This window comes from Calypte anna, chromosome 1 (genome assembly GCF_003957555.1).
Source record: "Calypte anna isolate BGI_N300 chromosome 1, bCalAnn1_v1.p, whole genome shotgun sequence".
NCBI classification, from domain to species: Eukaryota; Metazoa; Chordata; class Aves; order Apodiformes; family Trochilidae; genus Calypte; species Calypte anna.
In genome coordinates this window covers 129,709,992-129,726,339 of record NC_044244.1, presented here as the reverse complement: position 1 = coordinate 129,726,339, position 16,348 = coordinate 129,709,992, and the positions used below count along the sequence as shown (strand labels likewise).

Sequence of the window (16,348 nt, the reverse complement as noted above, 5' to 3'; positions counted from 1 at the left end):
GTAACTGGAAAAGGCTTGTTCATATGTTAAGGTTACTTGTGTCTGCCTGTATCGTTATTAAAATAGGTCATTTTTATTTGCTAAGTTAGTCTTTGATTTTGAAAAGCTGATAGAAGAATGAACAGAAAGGTTAGTAATCATATTCTATAAGGCTAGATTATGTAAAAGCGCTGCAGAGTATAAAGAAAATTATGTTTTACTAAAGCACTTCTATCACTGCAGCTCATTTATTAACAGTTAATACTTCTTTGGTACTTTTAAGGTGCTTGTTAGAACATGAAATAGCTTTAGACTATTGACAAGAATAAAGTACTTTAGGTCTCGGATGCTATTGGATAGCACGAAAAACCACACTACACTCTCTTAACAACTTAAAGACCTTTTCCAATGTGTTAGTACGTTTCAGTATGTCTACTGCCTCCTTTTCTTGCAGGGACTTACTACCCTAGCCAGTACAAAAGCAATTCATTTTGCATGAAAATAGGATTTTTTTTTTTTTTTTCATTGCCCTCAGACTTCCTGGCTTTGTTGCAAGCAGTACTTTCCTTGCTGTACTTGCTTGGCAGTGACTTGAACGCAAACATCCAGCCAAAGGCATTTGTTTAGTGTTAGAATATGTGTATGTAGGTTGTTTTCGAATCACTGCCGAGTATATTTTTAGCAGTGCATTTATAGAAGCCTGCATCCCTTTGAGTGGGCTGCTGGATGACTAACGACCCCTGAGGGTGCAGGAATTTGTTTCCATACAGACGGGACTGAGCTCCTGTTGTCAGATGTGATTTGTCTGGAAGCTCCCATGTTATTTCTGCTTTAGGAATTCCAATGGCCATGCAGTTCAGTTTGACTGAATTTCCAGGCCTGGCGTAAATGACAGGTGCTGGCTCACTGGTGATCCGTGGAGGGTAGGCTATCACAATGACAGGCACATTCATCATGGAAGTGCCATACTCAGTAGATGCCTTGCACAGGTAAGTGCCCCTGTCAAATACAGAAGCCTCACGCACTGTCAGTGAGCCGTTCTCCATCAGGGAGAAGCGACCCACAGCTTGGGGGGCATCCAGAATCATCCCACTGGGCAGCGTCCAGGAGATGTGCACCCGCTGGTTTGGCTGGGTGATGCAATGGAGCTGCAGAGTTTCTCCATTGATGATGCTCACCAGGTTGTTGTACTGGTTACTGATTTCTGGCCTGAGTCCCACCTTCAGGAAGACTACCCGTTCCACATAACCTCCTGGGTTTCTGGCAGTACAGCGGTAAGTCCCAGCATCCCCAGAAGAGAGGCTGCTGATGTGTAAGATCCCATCCCTCTTATGGTAAAATCTGTGCAGACGGCTGCCACTCAGCACTTCAGTGCCGTTGGGAAGGATCCAGCTTGTGTTGGGCTTGGGGTTCCCCTGGACTGAACAGTTCAGATTGATGCTGTGCCCAGCAATGGCAGTGATCCTTTCATTGACAGGGTCTCTGAAGGAGGGTTTCTCCAAGTGGTCTGTGACGAGGAGTTGTACAATCAGCCTCGCTTCCCCTCCTTCATTCCTTCCAATGCATATGAGCTGCACTGCGTCCGTCTGCTTCACCCCTCTGATGTCCAATGTACCATTGCAATGCACAGTGATTCTGTTCCCATAATAGGGAGCTGGCAGAATCACTCCTTCTGGAAAAGCCCATAAGACTCGTGGAGCAGGAATGCCTTCAGCTTTGCAGTCAATAAGTTTCCGGCTGTCCCTGATGGCTGTCTCTGTCACAGATGTTATTGCACTGAGGTGACCATTGATTCTAGGTGGCTGAACATTAACGTGGATCCAGACAATTTTCCGATCTTCTCCAGCACTGTTTCGTGCTACACAAGTATAGTTACCACTGTCAGATCTTTGTGCTTTTTGGATGAGGAGGGTGCCATCCATATACACCTGGTATTTCTCAGACAGAGCAGGAATGGGCCTGTTGGTTGGGGAGAGCCAGATCACTTTGGGAGTGGGTTCTCCTTTGGCTTCACATGCTACTGTGACAACATCTCCATAGGGCACGTTAATAACGACGTATGTTTTGTTCTTGATAGTTGCAGGCTCGGCCACTACTTTGACTCTCACTTTCATCTCATCCTTCCCAATTTGATTCTCAGCATAGCAGGTGTAGTCCCCTTCCTCTCTCAGTCCAACATCATTGAAATACAGGGTCCCATTATCAAAGACCACGTATCGCTTTGTCCGGCTGCCGCTGTCATCTGACTGCATGAAGGTATTGATCATGCTGCCATCTGGGAGACCCCAGGAGATCTCAGGATATGGCAGACCTGTGGCTACACAATCAACTTTTAGGTCCCCTCCATACTTGACCTTGTGGTTATTCTCGTTTTTATGTTCTATTTTTGCTGGCTTCATCATCACATTCACTTTAAGGACCACATAGTCATCCCCGATCTTATTGCGTGCCACACACAAATAGTCTCCCGCATCTTTATCTGTAACTGAATGGACAACCAAAGTCCCATTGCTGAATACTTTGATTCGAGTCTCCAAGCTACTGTAATGAGAGAAAAAAAATAACAGAAGATGAGTTGCATAATCACATTTTAGGTATTACTCATTGAGTTAAACCTGGGGGGAAAAAAAACGAACAACAATATGGAAAAACAGGAGAGGAACACTGCTATTGTTAGATAATTAGATGATCTGAAGTGTCAAAGGTAAATATCACCAAAAAACAAATGGAAAAAAAAATTCTACTCGCTTGTAGACAAGCTCCATTGAATTACTTCAACAGTGTTTTTAAACATTGAACATCAATTTAAAAAAATTAATAATGGTATTTTTGACTCTTCTGACAGTATTCTGTAACATTCAATCATGTTGGATTTCTGAATGATACAGACCGCATAAACCTGTATGGTTCCTATCTATGCATTCTGCTACTTGGGTCTTCACCTAAAAACAAACCAACTTCTTCTGGAACTGAGTATTAATATTTTAAATCTTTAGAACAATCTCAAAGAAGCAAAATATTGCTAAGTTGTGAAATATGGAAAAAAAATATTTTCAATGTGCTAAAAAGATATTATTCTTCTCTGCTTCACTATGGAATACTGCATTGTGGTCAAAATTAATTTTCTTAGTTGCCCCAGTTTTCTGCCCAAAGATCTCCTGTATTTGAAAAACAGCTCTCATAAGATCACGAGGGAAAATTTAAATGATTCTTGCTATCACTATGAGGCACAAACTGAATTCTGGATTTTGTGCTATCTTCAGACAACCTAAATATATTTTTTGTCGATATGAAAAAAATACTTTCTATGTTCAGCTACTAACAAAGTTGTTCACAATGGTGCACTTTAATTTCAGTACACTCCTTATCTGCACTCAAAGTGTGAGTAATGAGCAATTTATAGAGCAGAAATTTTGTTTCTAGAAAGGTATAGGACACACTGTAGGTTTGGAGAAGTGAAGTTTTACTTGGTATTGCAAACATTGAAGAAGGTATTTAGGCATTTATATGCAACTGGCTTTGCACAGACCTTATTACAAGGTAATGTGTATTTATGTTAAAATGATTATGCTTACTTAAATAATTATAAGATAATATAATAATATAATGTAACACAAATAAAGATAAATATAATAAAGATATAAATAATAAATAAAGATATAAATAAAGATAATATAATAATTATAAGATTATTTCTTTGCTCCAGATTTACTGTGTACAATGATTTGTACCACAGATAAACAAAATTCAGTGATCTTATTTCTCCTGGGGAAAAGCAGGCACCTATAAAACACCATCAGGCAGACTAAGCACACTGGAACAAGCAGTACACAAGCTGTAACTTTTGCCATTGGACTTTTCACTACATTTACAAATGGCTGTAAAAGACAAACGGTGTCAGCTTATGCTAAACACTTGAAGCTAACTTTTCCAGAGAACTATTATTTTCAAGAAAATTATGTTAAGTTATGACTTAGTTGTCATTTGGTATAATTCCAAAATCTTCCTTAAGTATTGGGATTCTCATTCAAAACTCACAGAAATCAAGAATGAAATGTGTACAGATATGGTCTTTTCTCTAAAAGGTCATCTGAACTGTAATTAAACTGTGAGACCTCAGTGATTTACCTGTGTAGTGAATCAATCATCCTTTTGGAAGGTAACCTCCATAATATTCGAGGCCAGGGGTCACCAGAAGCACTGCAGTCCAACTGCAGGATGCTGCCGTAGGTTACATCTGTCCTCTGAGGAGAGCTCCCAGTAATCTTAGCATTAGATGCATGCTTCTTCACATGGAGTTGTACTGTTCTCCTGGCACTTCCCACCATATTAGCAGCAATACACTCATAGGTCCCACTGTCCTTGGGAGAGACGTTGCGAATATAGAGAGTTCCATTGGGAAAAACAAATAAATTCCCATTGACGAACTGCGAAGGTCGGATTTGTGTGCCATCAAAAACCACCCAGCGGACGCTGGGAGGAGGTGCTGCTTTGGCAGTGCAGTGGATGTTAATACTGCTACCAAGGGGCAAGGAAATGTTCTGTTGCTTATCTTGCTGGATGATGGGGGGTAGGGCTGCAATATGCAGCCTCACTGCAATGCTGTCAGCTCCTGCAGCATTGCTTGCTACACATTTGTAAACTCCTCGGTCTGAAAAAGTTGCCTGCTTGATAGACAAGGTACGATTTTCATGAAGCATTATTCTGCTCTCTGTGGTGGTGACTGTTTGCAAAATCTTCCTGTCTGGGAAAATCCATGAAATATGTGGGCTTGGAGTCCCACTGGCCTGACATTCCATTGCTATGGTCTCTCCAAAATAGACTGTGACATCTCGGTAGCGGGAAAGTAAAATTTTGGGCTGGTGGGCGGCAACTGTGAGCACAACGATCATTTTATCCATGCCATGCAGGTTCTGAGCTGTGCACAAATACTGTCCACGATCCTGAAGTTGAACATTTCGGATAAGGAGGGTACCATTTTTCCAGACTTCAAACCTCTGTAACCTGGTGTTGGCTGTCATTAGAGCTCCTGGGAAGGTGAGAGAAAAGAAATAAATGGAAAGTCAGAAGGTTTAAGGCATCCATTTTTGCACTGAAACAAGGTTATCCAAGACTTATTGGTATTACTTAATACCAGCTACAACTTCAGGTGAATCACATGACATCTTCTGATGCTCTCTACAGCCCAAATTGACATTTGTTTCTGTTGCAGAACTAACAGTTCACAAGCATGTATACTGTACGAACTTTTAGAAGTGTTCATGCTCCAGGATTCCTCTGAAATCTTCACATAATTTCTCTTTTCCTTTTGTTCATGGAGATGACATACACTTCAGTATTTAAGGCAGCCATGTTAACAAACACATGCTCAAAACTGTCATCATAAATTCTAACTGCTGTGAATAATCACAGTTGGCTGCTACACCCTCTTCAAAAAACTGACAATAAATGGTGGAGGTTTTCTTTTACTACAATAAATACATTCAAGTTATTTTTACTTGTTATGATGATCTGCAATTAGTCACATTTTATCTGTAACAATGAAAGAAAGCAGAATTTATTTTTCAGTGTTTTGGGTTATTCCTTCAATCATGTTGCATTTCTATGCAACAACCCAAGTATTTATGCCCTTTAAAAATTATGTGGAAAAGCACTTTTTTCTATGTCTTACCTGTAGAGACTTTTGTCCAAGTAATAAAAGGCTTGGGTTCCCCTACTGCGTCACAAGGGATAAAAGCATCTGTTTCAGCAAGTATGGATATGCTTTGAGACCCTTTTGTGATAATTTTTGGTCTTTCTCCATTTATCCTGAAATTTGTGGAAGATTGAATTACAGTTGAATTGTGTGGCATAATGCCTCCCACATAAGGCACAGATGGAACTTTTTGATGATGATAGCGGATATTTGGAAAAGGATGAACAGTAGAGGGTGTCTGTGGTTTTGTGCGCTGAGAGAGAAAGTTTGGAGGGGTAACCTTCAAAGTTGCTGGTGGTGGTGATGTTGTTGTTGTGTGGGGCACTGGAGGCACTGGAATAGCTGTGGCTTTCTGCACTGTAATCCTAGTAGGGGAGACCTGGGCAACCTTCTTCTCATTTGTGTCTTTTGGGACTAGTTGACTAGGAACTACTGGTTTAGGATGCATACTTAAATGAGGGAATATCCTTGTTCTGTTGAAAAGAAATGGCATTCTGGAGCTGGGATAATAAGGGATCCCTTGACTTGGCTGCCTCCCTGCTGTGCCTCTGCTATCTGGAACATGGTTATTTCCAAAAAATCTTGAATTAATATTGAATCTGTTCTGGCTCTGATTACTAAACTTGCTTGTAGGGAATGGATTTGCTTTGTGAAATGGAGAGGCTGGTACTGGGGTTGTTGCTTCTCTCTGAGAGGTGAAAGATTTTTTGTCCTGGATGGTATGTGCTGCATAAGCTGTTATCTCTGGTTTGTTTGTGTAGTGAAGAGGCTGGTGTGTTATGAAATAGTGAAATGAACCCTGTGTTACAACATATGGAGGCTTCACTGTGCCTCGTACTGGAACGTATTTTGGAGGCACAACAGGCAGTCTTTGGTTTATGTTTGGTATCATTCCAATGGGTGGATGGGGAAGGTTTGGATTTAGCAGTAAACTGTTGTTTGACTTGCTGCTATACAACTCTTTGAACTGCTCCTCTTTTGACTGAATGCTAATCTTGTTTTGGCTAGTGGAAGGAGTAGTGTATATGCTCTCTCTTGAGCTTCCCACCAACTTGTCACCATCTGCTTCAGCTTGCTTTCCTTCTGAGAACCTTTCTTTATTGAAGGTATTCTGTTCCTCAGCGGTATAATGAAGAGAAGGATGTGAAGTGATTGAAATGGAAGGGGGAAGTGTGGCAAGCTTTAAAAATGGAATAAAGGCAGCAGATGTAGTTGGCTTTTCAGTTGTCTGCAGAGTGGGATCATGATGAAATATATGTGATGTAGCTTCCTTTTCATCCCAGGAAGATGAACTGGTCCCCGTCTGAGAAGCAATAGATTTCTTTGTTTCTCTAGGTGGAAAAGTCTGAGTTTCTGTTGTGCTGAAGGAGGAAGACAAAGTAATCATCTCTTGTTGCTGAGGTGGCTCTGTAATTGCTGGTGCTTCTAAAGACACTGTGGGCTTCCAGGAGTCCTTTGAAACCGAGAGGTCCTTAGAAACTTCCACTGTGGCAACAGGAGCACTTACATCAATCATTGTAGGATGTATCAGCTGGAATGTTTCAGAAGTTGTTTCATTAACCACAGATTTTGAGTCAAATAGGATAGGTTCTTCTTGAGATTCTGATTTTGTAGAGAGTAACAAGCTGTTCACATGCTCAGAAGGTGTTGTGCTTGACTGTTGTTTCTGATTATCTGTAGTTTTAGAATCTGCTTTAATGTTCTTCTCCTCAGATATATTGTCTAATGAGTGATATGTTGGCACTTCACTTTGCTCTGGTTTCAGAGGTGCACTTGACTTCATCGTGGGAACTGCATCATGTACAACATGTGATGATAAAATTGTGATAGGTGCAGTCACGGGAAGTGCCAAAGTTGCAGAAGCAGTAGAGAGTGTCACATGTTTTGATTCAGGTGGAGAAGCAGTAGGCCTAAAGAAGTAAGTTGTGACCTCCTCCTTGATTTTGGTACTTTTCTCTAGGACAACTGGATCAGTAACTAATGAAGGAGCAAATTTCATATTCTCCTCTTCCTTTGCCTTCATTTTGACATTGTTTTTAAGATCATAACTTTCAAGAGATGAAGAAGTTCTCATCACAGCTTCAACTTCAGGTGTCCTTGGAATGACAGATATTGCTTTTGTGGTTGAAACAACATGGGGGAAAGGCTTTGGTCTTTGTCGGGTTCTGTTGGGCCTCAATCTCCTTCTCCCATAAGGCCTTTTTCTACTATGCTGAGTAACAGGTGAAGGTACGGTCTTTCTATAGGGTGTTGTTGTTGTGGCCAAAGTGGTAGTTATACTGATGGAAGAAGCAGGTTTTATCCCTTCCGATGTTTTATGAAGAGCATTAATACTGTGCAACATGAATGTGGGATCTGGTTTTGGAGTAGCCAGGTTTCTATGTTCTCCTCCCTGAAAACTCACTGTGTAACTGCTGGACATGCTTTTTTGAGTCACTGTATTCAAGTGGATCTCAGGTTCTTCCTCACTCTGAACCCTGATGCGTGTGACTGCTGAAAAACTTGTATTTAAGTCTGCCATTTTTGTCTGACCTGTGGATACTTCTTCGTGATGGTTTATCAAATCATTGCTCTTTTCTGCAACAAATGGAGAAGCAGATGAAGAAATGGTAGTAGTGCCTACAGAATCTGTTGGGATGAACTCATCCAACTGAGAAGGTGTTAGAGTTATGGTGTCAACACTTGTCAGGTCCATTTCACTTAACTTCATACTTGTCTCCGAGACGCTATGAAGAGCCACGGTCTGCGATTCAGCTAGGACAGTAGCATCAAGTGGTAGCTCAGCAAAAGCAGAATTTTCCTCTGATGTTCTATCTGCATTTTCCACTGTGAATAAACTGTTCTGAATAGTAGGAGAGTTTGTTAGAATTTTCCTGGTTACAGGCTCTTCAGTGGGAGCATGGATATTTTCTCTGACTACAGCTGAATCACCAGTCCTGATGTCAAGATGTTGCTGGCCTTGGGGTTGCACAGTAGAAGAGACAGGGGTCAAATCTGGACCCAATACAGTGATTTCTTCAGACATTATACTTGCAGGTGTTTCTAAAACCCTGTGGTCAAAAAATGGTTGTGTTTCTGATGTTGTTACCATGGACTGGACAGAAAATGCTTTAATGTCGTGGGAAACAGTGACAGAGAATGGCTCATCTTCACCCACAGGGGATGCATCAGCAGAGGAATCTATCACATCAGCCTCTGTCTCTGAAGGTGGAGGGCTGGCTACTGGATGAGGGACTGGGGTGGGTTTTGGTATGACTGATGGCAGTGCAGTTGTTAAAGAAATGGCTGTAGCTGCTGTTGTTCTAGGAATATTCTTCCCACGGACCTTTGCCAAAATATCAGCCCAATGCTGTGGATTAATCTGCTTGCTTGCCACATTAATTCTCCTTCGAGATTCAAATGCTCTCCGGCCTTCTGCAACATTGCTGTCTTGGGTTCTATCATTACTCTTCCAGATTTTCATTTTCCTTCTGCCTTTCTTCCCTTTCTTACTTTGAGCCTCTGACACTTGGTCACTTTTTTGTTTATAGGGTATTTCCCGGTCTTTCAGGTGGCTCTTTCTGCGTGGAAATTCCTCCACATCTGCCCCTGATCCCTCTCCATCATCTATGACTTGCCCTCTTGTTTTTGACAAACCTTTTGAGCCTGGACGCTTTCTTAGTTTTATCCTTTTAAATGACCTGTCAGACACCATTTTATTTACTGTGACCCTTACAACAAACTGATCTGATCCCTGCTGATTGACAGCCACACATCTGTAATGGCCACTGTCACTGACGTGGCTTTTTGGAATGAGCAAAGTACCATTGTCCAACATGTATCCTTTTGAAGAGTTTGATAAATCATTAAGTACCTGACTGTTTGGAAGAATCCAGCTCAGCTGTGGGTCTGGGATGGCAACTGCATTGCACGGCAAAGCTATGGGATCACCAACATTTTTTTCAACTCTCACTATATCTGAATCATCTACCTGAATAACTGGAGGCTGCACTAGAAGTCTGTAAGCCATTGTATCCACATCATCTCTCACTTGAGCAATGCAATGGTACAAACCACTGTCAGAGTAACTCACTGCTTTGATTATTAGCTGTCCGCTAGTGAGAATGGAAAATCTACTGTCTTTCTGATCAAATGGTGCCTGAAGCTTAGTCCCATCTGGAAAGAGCCACTGAATGGAGGGGCTCTCAGAGGCTTTTACGTTGCAGCTCAGCTGACACTCTGACCCTTCCAACACACTTTGAGCTGTCCCTGTGGTCTGGTTTAGCTCTATCATTACCCAGCTTCTCTGCTGCCCAGTGTCTTTGGTATGGATTGTCTGAGAAAATACAGTAAAAAAAGACAGCACCACTTTTTTCCCTGTACTCTGGCGCCGGTTTAATTGTATATTTATAAGAGGTTGCATTACCCAGGAAGGCTCAGCCACTATTTGAGCTTTTACACCTGTGTAGTATAGAGCATCATAATCTGAGCCTTGCCGGTACTGGTAGCTTATTTTAGGCTCCTTGCTGAGCATAAGTTCCCTCTCTAATTTGACAGGTACTTCACTGTAATAAGCTATAAGTTTCCATAATTTTTCATAGTTTTCTCGATTCATTGGACATTCAAAATCCAGTGAAACTGTAGCATTTATATCAATGTCCTGAGTCTGGATTTGATTCCACTGAATTTTGGTAGAGCCTGTTGGTTTTTTGATTTCACAGTTCAGGTGGACTACATTGCCATGCTCATCAGTCATATTTAGAGTAATGTTCCATGGAGATAAATGAAGCTCTTCCAGAGGGAGTTCATAACTGTCACCATCTTCTTCATCTTGAGTGCTGATATTTTGCCTCAGTGAGGACTGAATGACAGGTTTCCTACAGGAAATATCTTTCAAGTTTTGCATGTCTTCTTTCTGCAGCTGTTTTGGGCTGTTGCACTTAGGACAGAGCTGTCCCCCATCATACGCTTTGTCCTTTTTGCATTTCAAAACACCTGCAAGAAAAAAAAAAAAAAAGAGAGAGAGAAAACAGAAGTTAGGCAATCTGAAAAACTCTGTTTTAGCATTAGGTAACTCTCAAAAGTGAAATGACTGCATAAGGAACATCCTATGGCACATGACATACAAGGCAAGGCTTTTAAAATGGCACCTTTTTGTTTTCACAGTTGAATGGGTGCCTGATTCTCACACTGACCAGCTGACCACAGTTTCTCTTGACTATAATGAGAAGACTGAATACTCCACCCTTCTGAAAATTAAATTCACTGCCTCTGAATAAAATGCCGAGAAATTAAAGTGTTCAGAGCAACATTTTGTAAGTCATTACAAATCGATGCTATCTCAATAAGTCGGCATCTGTACAGTGACAGCCTACCCATCTAATTTGTGGATTTTAATGTGAAGAGGACTGGGTCCTTTCAGCTTTCAAAAATGCAGCACTTACCTGAGAAGTTATGGACTTCCTCATGAAATAATCCAGAAAGCATTTTTTTTTTCTCTATTTGTTAACAACAATACTGCAATTCTACTGGAACTACCAAAATCTGCTGACCTGTTCCTGCACTTACAAGTAATTCATCAGAAGCAAACAAAGATAAATGAAAGTACCACTTCTTCCCTGACCTCTAAAATAACTGTTAACTCTATAATGACAAAATAAAAACTAAACCAAGGGACTGTTAAAACAGAAAATTATAATCTTGACTCCTCTTTTCTATAAATTCCAGAAAGACTCTTGTCTGCAAAATAACACTTTTTTACTACATTGTTCTGCTCAAATTTCTGTCAAATGTCACCTTGCATGTTTGGTTTGGAAATATGCTATAAACAAGATGTACTCCAGTTATTCTAGGAATAAGTATCATGCTGATCACTCCTGAGGAATGAGGGATCTTTGAATGAATGAACAACATGTAGGTGGGCTATAGGATAAAATGCTAGAAGAAGGGGGAAATTGTGACAAAATTTCATAACATTTTTTAATTGAAAAGCATATGCTTTGCTGGTCTGACAAACCAATTCTATTGAGAAGTTATTAAAAATTGAATATTTAACTTAACCAGTCCATAACTTCCAGATTCAAATATGATGTTTCAAAGATAAGGAAAGCACACTTCATGACAGAACTGACCCACCATGTACTTGGCAGTGGCCACACTAGTCTGAAGAACTTTAGTAACTCTTTCTGGACAGAAGTCCCAAAGTAGTTAATGTTACAGCTATATAGAGACACAAAATCATCCATATATGTAAATGTCATGGATAAATTCTCTTTTCTTTACAATAATCACTACTTTTGGGGTGTAGAAAGGAAAACTAATCGAATAAAACTGCTAACAATCCAAACTGCACAAGAAACTTCATCTAATATTTAATTGTTCCAAATTATAGTGCAACTTAGGTACACTTGATATAAATAGTCATTTGGATAAAGGAGAGTAAAGAAGAATTTTTAAATATAACTTAGTGAAAGAGTCTAAAATTTGATCCTCAAGTATCAGTTCAGGCAGGAACAGTTGCATTACCCATTCAACTACCACACACTTTTAAAACTATTGTACTATAGCTAAGTGCAAAACTGGTATGAATTACCTATTTTAAGACCACAGGACACACCATCATCCACCATACATGCTCCAAATGATTATATAAAATTTTTTACTCCAGGAGGAATTTGAGAAATCTTTGTTTGCAATTGAATGACAACTGTCCCTTGATATTTTAGTGGCAGCTCCAGTGTAACACCTGTCACTCTGGCCAGTTGTAGAAAACACTTAGCTACCTGACACAGGGCACAGGTGAATTGAAATGTCCAAATCAAAATCTGATATTAAAAAACCTCTCATTTAGTATATTCCTGGTGTAGACACATTATGAAACTGTTCTGGGTCTTTTTTGTCTCAAGTATTTTTCTTCTTTACATGGCCAGAAATGTTCCAGGCTAAACAGTGCAATAATTATTTCACATCTAAGCCTGAATATGAGATAGATAGATAGATAGATAGATAGATAGATAGATAGACAGACAGACTGACCAGTTATTCTAGAACAAGAAAATATTATTGTGGGTGTTCTCTGAAAATACATAAAATATATTTTCTCCATTGTGGAGCAAAGTTGTGGAAGTTATGATCAATGGAGAAACGCAGACAGACATGAAGGATGCACGTTACATAGCCACCTTAATGTTAATAGCATCTAAGTTAGAGGACTCATCCAGGAATTTGGAAAACTGATTTCCATTCCTTCCTTAGCCAAACAAGTCCAAATATTTCCACTTCCCATAAGAGCACACAGCTACTAGTTTTGTTTGTTGAAGACAGTTGCCAGCCAACAGTCAAAGGTGTACTGCTGTCCAAAGGAACACACTAATGGGTTGTAGCCTATCTTCTCCTTCCAGTTTTAAACTTGACTATCACTTTTTCTATCTTGAATGCAACAGTAAATTCCTTTGTTCTTGAACACAGACTTTTATCTAATGATGCAGAACTGCTTCCTCTTTACATATATTTTAAAAATATGCATATATTTTAAATATATGCATTTATTGAATGCTAAGGGAACATAATAGTGTACATAGACATCATCTAAGTAATGCTACTTAGGAAATAACAAGCCCAGCCACACGCAAAACTGAAAAAAAAATTTAATGGTATGAGTTGAAGAAGCATTATATTTTTGCTCTTACCTCCAGAAACTTCATTCCATTCAAGGAGCCACTTTAAACTGCAGTCACAGGACCATGGATTCCCATGAAGATAAAGATTTTCCAGCAATGGCATAGCTTGAAACATTCCTGCAGGCAAGGTCCTAAGAGCATTTTCAGATAGGTAGAGATGTCTTACTGTTGACAGTTTGAAATAATCAAAGATCATAAATGTTGAAAAGGTGTTGGGGTGAAGCTGATGAAGCAAATTTCCTTCCAAGTGAACCAGTCTCAGAGACGTTAATCCATTAAAAGCATCCGGATGAATAAACTCAATTCTGTTGTGGTCCATGTGCAGTCTCATTAAGCTTGAAAGTCCTCGGAGAGTCTCGCCAGTTATGACTTTCAATTTATTGTAACTGATTTTGAAAACCTAAAAAAAAAAAGAATAAAATACATCAATCTTTGGTTTTGATTTAAATCCTAACAGCATAGCAAGCAAGCAGAAGTTTTCCACCTACATGCAAATATCATTTGCACCACCAAATAATGATGGTGAGGGAGGGAGAACACAGCTGAGTATTATTTTGCAATAGCAAGTATTACACAGGCATAGTTAGTAGATTCCACTGTATTTTGGGGCAAAAATCATATCTACAAAACCCACTTATTTTTATATTATGTTATTCACTGAAGTTAAAACTTCTAGTATTTAAGAAGACCTAAAAATTACCTGCAGAGACACAAGATCTTTCAAAGCACCATTAGGTATACTCTGAATGTCATTTCCATGTATCATGAGCAATTCCAGTTTTGTAAGTCTTGCAAAGGAGTTTTCATATATAGACTGTATACTGTTAAACCTGGAAAAAAAAAATCACATATGCAGTTACATTTTATGCACTGACTGTCATGGACTGCAAATGTAGAATTAGTATAACTTAACTTCCAGGAAAAATAGGAGAACTTAATGCACTGTCAAAGGGCCAGAAGTTACTGAAATATTTTTCCTAGGCAAAGTATACTTAGTTCATGTTTACATTAAGATTTCTTTTAACTCACTTTACAGCACTTAAACCATAATTTAGGAATAAGACAAATAAATAGGCATTTAATTTCTAATAGTTGTCAGTATGTTTTTCCATGCAGCTCAGTTTATGGAAAGGTAATATATTAATGGCCTGTTGCCAACCAATGATGCTATGGAGCCTGGCAAACTAGACAGCCTGCAATGTTGCCAAAACAATGTCTAACAATAAATGAATATAGATTTGGAGACAGGACATTAAAATGGGTACTTTCCAAACAGCACGAGAAGCAGGAAGTCACATCCTGATTGACTTACTGTTACAACATGTAATTAGGTATGTCAACTAACCACATAAGATCTACGAATCTACCTTCCAATTACATAATTTGAACCTAGAAACCCCTTTTAAAGAAGGAATACAGAAAATCTATTTTTTCAATATATTTAATTTTCACTGTGGACAAATAAATCAGGTTTTATTTGCGAATGTGGAAGTCTTAAGCTTCATGGCCCAGCTCCACATTTGGCTTTTCCGTATGTAGACATAAAATTAAATGTATGAGCTAATCTGGGCATGAAGTCTCTAAATAAAGTGTTCTGACAGGTAAATGTGAGTTGGCAATACCCTGGCACAGAAAAGTGTGTTAGAGCCTGAGCAATCTCACCAGAACACTGATGTCTGCTTATATTGCACTTAAGGTCCTTGAAAAAAAAACAACAAAGCAACAAAACCCCATCAAACCTGCAAAAACAATGGAATAACTCTGGATTAACTGTAGTGCTTTAAGATATGCAATATCTCATTGTCCTCCAAAATACCTGGCTATATTATCATAGAATAATAATATGGTTTGATTTGGAAAGGACCCTAAAAATCATCCAGTTCCATCCCTCTGTATGGGCAGGGACATCTTCCACTACGCAAAGTTGCTCAAAGGTTTATTCAGAATGGTCCTGAACATTTCCAGAGTGGGGGCAAACTTCTCTGGTCAACCTGTTCCAGTGTCTCATTATAGAATTTTACTCTCAGTGCTTTTTTTTACATCAAGTGTAATACTAAAAGTAAGGAAAAATTCCATAGTAGGTTTAAATCAATGTATTCGTAAAACAGTATAGAAGACCTCACAGCTTTTTTTTGCCAAGAACTGACACCAAGATATAAATATTTATTTGAAAATAACATTTATTGGAGAATAATAATATTTATTTGAACTGTGTGGGCTACACTAAAACTTTCCCCATGCCAGTAACTGTAGTGTTGGAAATACAGCACCTGCAAGTCACTGCCCATCTCTGCAACTCTACTTCACAAGCCCACCTACACACACAGATCCCATGACTCCACACGTGTGAAAAAACACGGAGAACATAAAGCTATGGAAAAAAACACCAAAAAAACCCCAAAGAAACAGAAAACGAAACAAAACCAAAAACTGCCATACAAACCCGAAGTTGATCCTTTCCACGTGTCTGGGGATCCTGGCCGGCACAGCTGCTAAGGACCGAAAGGTGCAGTGGACCTCGGTGGGGAGGTAGCAGGCGCAGGGGTGCGGGCAGGCGCGGGCGGCCGGCGGCAGCCCCAGCCCCAGGATCAGCACCACGGAGAGCGCCCCGGCCGCCGCCCGCTGCCCCATCTTGTCACCTCCCCGCGCTTCGCTCCTCCTGGGCCGTCGGGGTGGGGGGAGAGGAAGGAAAACGAAGGAAACAGAGGAGAAACGCTCACTTTCATTATTCTTCTTAAAAAGCTTTGCATAGCTAGCCATGCTCGACAAGTCCCAAAAGGTCTGTGGGCTATCAAGGCAAAGTTCAGTCAGAAAAGAGGTTTTATTTCTTCCAGTTGCCACTTGGCAGTTAACTTGTCTCTCAGAATTGCTTCTACCATTCTACTGGAGGTATTCTGCCTCCTTGCAGCAGCAAATCGGTGAATTTATTCTATGTGCTGACTTATCTCCCCCGAAAACTGAAAAACTTCAAAGGGAAGCATCTGGGTCAAGTAAACTGCCATGGCTCCCTCTACAG

General features: G+C 39.9%; 1 protein-coding gene across 1 annotated transcript; it reads right to left on the bottom strand.

The window, feature by feature from the left end:
• Window positions 1-493: 493 nt before the first annotated feature.
• MXRA5 (matrix remodeling associated 5) lies at window positions 494-15,978 on the bottom strand. The gene is made up of 6 exons (XM_008501120.2): window positions 15,776-15,978; window positions 14,033-14,162; window positions 13,342-13,732; window positions 5,651-10,648; window positions 4,108-5,008; window positions 494-2,520 (listed from the first exon to the last, which is right to left on the bottom strand). The coding sequence occupies exons 1-6, from the start codon at window positions 15,961-15,963 to the stop codon at window positions 609-611; spliced, it is 8,520 nt and encodes a 2,839-aa protein (XP_008499342.2). The 5' UTR covers window positions 15,964-15,978; the 3' UTR covers window positions 494-608.
• Window positions 15,979-16,348: the final 370 nt, after the last annotated feature.